Genomic DNA, 3,116 nt, shown 5'->3' on the forward strand with positions numbered 1-3,116 from the left:
AGTGGCGAGGGTCTCCTTCAGCCTAAGGCCTCTCTGCCTGTGGTCCAGCTCCAAGACCCCATCAGTCCTAGTGATTTTGTATATCAGCAACATTCTCTCTTGGAATCCTGCTGACCAGAGTTGAAGAAGTACCACGCCTAAGGCTATGAGACATTCCAGTCACATGATGGCACCTAGGCCCTAAACTCCTAACTCTGCAGCTTGTGAGCCTGTATGGGAGCTCTGCTTTTATCCCCTGAGATAGAGAAAGCAGATGCTGAGGGTCAGCAGTGCCCAGCTGGCATGGAGGCTTGTGGTACTGTTGCAGAGGTCTGTGTTGCAGCAGAAGTCCCTGGAGTAATTCATGCTCTGATGGACATCAGGACAGGTAAATGCACATGTTTTTGTCACGCTCGTTTGCTGGCCTGGGGGTGCTGGAAACAGAGGACAGAGGGCCATTTACTAAGACCTATAAGACCCAAGCCTGGCCCTATCAGCAAACACAGGCCACCTACAACCTCCAGTTCAAAGGGACACACAGCAAGAGGTAAGGAGTTTCAAACTCAGGTTGTGACCAGGAACAGGGCTCAGAATGAGATCAGGTTCAAGGCTCAGTATGTGGCCAAGATTAAGGATTAATATGTAACCCAGGGTCAGGGTTTTGTGTGATGAAGACCAAGGCTTGGAGCGTGACCAGGATTAAGACTCAGGGTGGACAGAATCAGGGCTCAATGTAGGACCCAGGGTCAGAGCTCAGGAATTGCAATCCCCTCCCCTACTTTCCCTCCCCCTTTCCATTCTGAGCAGCCAGGACTCTCGGGAATGCTTAGAATTGTCACTTCCCATGGCTGTGCTACATGCAGTGGCTCACTTGGAACATCCCACCCACTCTAAGACAGTACTGTGGGTTCCATTTTGAAGGAAGGGCAGCGCACTCAAAACAGAGCACTCAAAACCCCTGACCACTGAGGGGAGTCTCAGGGCCATATCTGCCCAGCAACCCCAATTCCACCAGCAAGCTTTGCCTTACCCTGGCATCTCCAGGTGCCGGATGCAGGATCCCACCCCTTTCCCTAAACATCCGCCTGGAACCAAGATACTTACAGTACCAGGAAATTAAGCAGTAGCGGGTCATGGTGCTGCAAGTTGTAGGCTGGAAGCAGTTCCCTGTGGCACTACACTCGTGACACTTCAGGGCCTGTGCTGGAGGAACACAGCAGGGTCAGAGACAGAGACACTCCATAACCACACCAGACAACATGGGACCCACGGACAGTTGTGTGCAAAGCACTGACTACCTAGCAACCCATTCTGTTCTCCAACCACACACTTGGACAACCTCTCAGCAGCCACACTGGGGTACCAGGGCATAGGGCCCTGTCTATGGTCCAGGAAACCACAGCTCTGAGCAGCCAGCGGTCCATGCTGCTGGTCATATGTCATAGGAGAAGGTCACCAGCCAAATAGTGCTAATTCCACCAGACTTTTGCAAGAGTGACAGCGAGCCCAACAGTATATCAAGACTTATCAGTTGAGTAGGGAGAACCAGAGGGGTGGCTCAGTGGGAAGAGGGGCTTGCTGCCAAGCTTGAAGACCCGAGTTCAATTTCCCAAATTCACATAGAGGAAGAGAATCAATTCCATCAAGTTGTCCTCTGACCCTGACATGCACACTTGACTCGATCATATGTAGACAGACAGACAGACAGACAGACAGACACACACACACACACACACACACACACACACACACAGAGAGATAGAGAGAGAGAGAGAGAGAGAGAGAGAGAGAGAGAGAGAGAGAGAAAGAGAGAGAATATATTAATATAATTAAAGAATGTCAAAAGGGTGCCATGGCTAGACTGTGACCCACTCCCAGCTCAGGCAGCCTGGGTGTGAGGCCTCCAGCAATGCCTGTCTCCTATGCCAGTACCTCCTCTGGACAGCTGGACCACCACATCATCTGGGGGCATGTCTAGCCAGGTCAAGATGTCAGCCAGAGTCCTCAGGGGCTCTGGTGACCTAGGACAGGGGTACCTACTTCCTGGCTCACCTGAGGAACTCAGCAGAATCAGGAGCAACAGCCGAAGCAGGTGAGTCCTCATCTTGGGCAATGGGGACAAGCAGAGCTTGTGCCTGTATCGACTATCATTGGACAAGCCTATCTTTATAGTCTCTTCTGGTGTTTTGGGTGGGGCCTCTGTCCATCTCTCACCCCTGACTACCTACATGTGTCACCTCTAGGGGTGTGGTTGGAAGGTAAATGCCTCCAAGACTGCCTTCTCCAGCACTCCTAACCCTCTGCCCAATGATCATCCTCCCTTTCTCCTGCTCCCTGCAAAACCCCCACCCCAATCCCAGTCAACTATGTTGTTATGACTCTATCCAGGCCATCACTCAGGAACCATTATCTGTCCCTTGTCCTCTTAAGAAATGTTCCAGGCAGGGTTGAAACACTGGGAAAGTGTCTTCTCATGGTGCAGGAGGAAGGAGTCCCAGATCACAGAGCCCATAGGCAGCACCCTCTCAAAGTTCCACTCCTTGGTGTATAGAAGGCATTCCTGCCTCATGTCCTCACATGTCACCTCTTCGTGTGTGCCTGGGTCCTGACCTCTTCTGGTAAGGATACATGTCAGATTGGATTGGGTCTCCTAAGTAATGGCCCTGTCCCTTAATAGTCTCTTAGAGGGCAGTCTCCTAAGAGTCCCAACCCAAGGAACTGGGGTCCAGGGGCCTCAACATATGAATTTGAGGGAGAATTCAGCTTATGTGCTGGCTATTTTTATGTCAACTTGAGACAAGCTAGAGTCATCTGAGAGGAGGGAGTCTCAGAAGAGAAAATGCATCCATAAAATGGGACTGTAGGCAAGCCTGTAGGGCATTTTCTTAATTAGTGTTTGATGGGGCAGTGCCTAGCACATTGTGAGTGGGACTACCCCTGGGCTGGTGGTCCTGGGTTATCCAAGAAAGCAGGCTGAACAAGCCATGAGGAGCAAGCCAGTAAGCCGCACTCCTCTGGCACCTCTCCACGGTCTCTGCATCAGTTCATACTTCCAGCTTCCTGTCCTCTTTGAGTTCCTTTCCTGACTTCCTTCAAAGATAAAACATGGTACAGAAGTGTAACCAAAGTAAACCTTT

The 3,116-nt window shown here is 51.1% G+C and overlaps 1 protein-coding gene across 1 annotated transcript; it reads right to left on the reverse strand.

Moving 5' to 3' along the window:
• Positions 1 to 228: 228 nt before the first annotated feature.
• Positions 229 to 2,083, reverse strand: LOC131896388 (lymphocyte antigen 6D-like). Its single transcript, XM_059247008.1, has 3 exons — positions 2,032 to 2,083; positions 1,084 to 1,182; positions 229 to 413 (listed from the first exon to the last, which is right to left on the reverse strand). The coding sequence occupies exons 1-3, from the start codon at positions 2,081 to 2,083 to the stop codon at positions 229 to 231; spliced, it is 336 nt and encodes a 111-aa protein (XP_059102991.1).
• Between the last annotated feature and the right edge of the window lie 1,033 nt (positions 2,084 to 3,116).

The sequence above is a fragment of the Peromyscus eremicus genome, chromosome 20 (genome assembly GCF_949786415.1).
Source record: "Peromyscus eremicus chromosome 20, PerEre_H2_v1, whole genome shotgun sequence".
Classification (NCBI taxonomy): Eukaryota; Metazoa; Chordata; class Mammalia; order Rodentia; family Cricetidae; genus Peromyscus; species Peromyscus eremicus.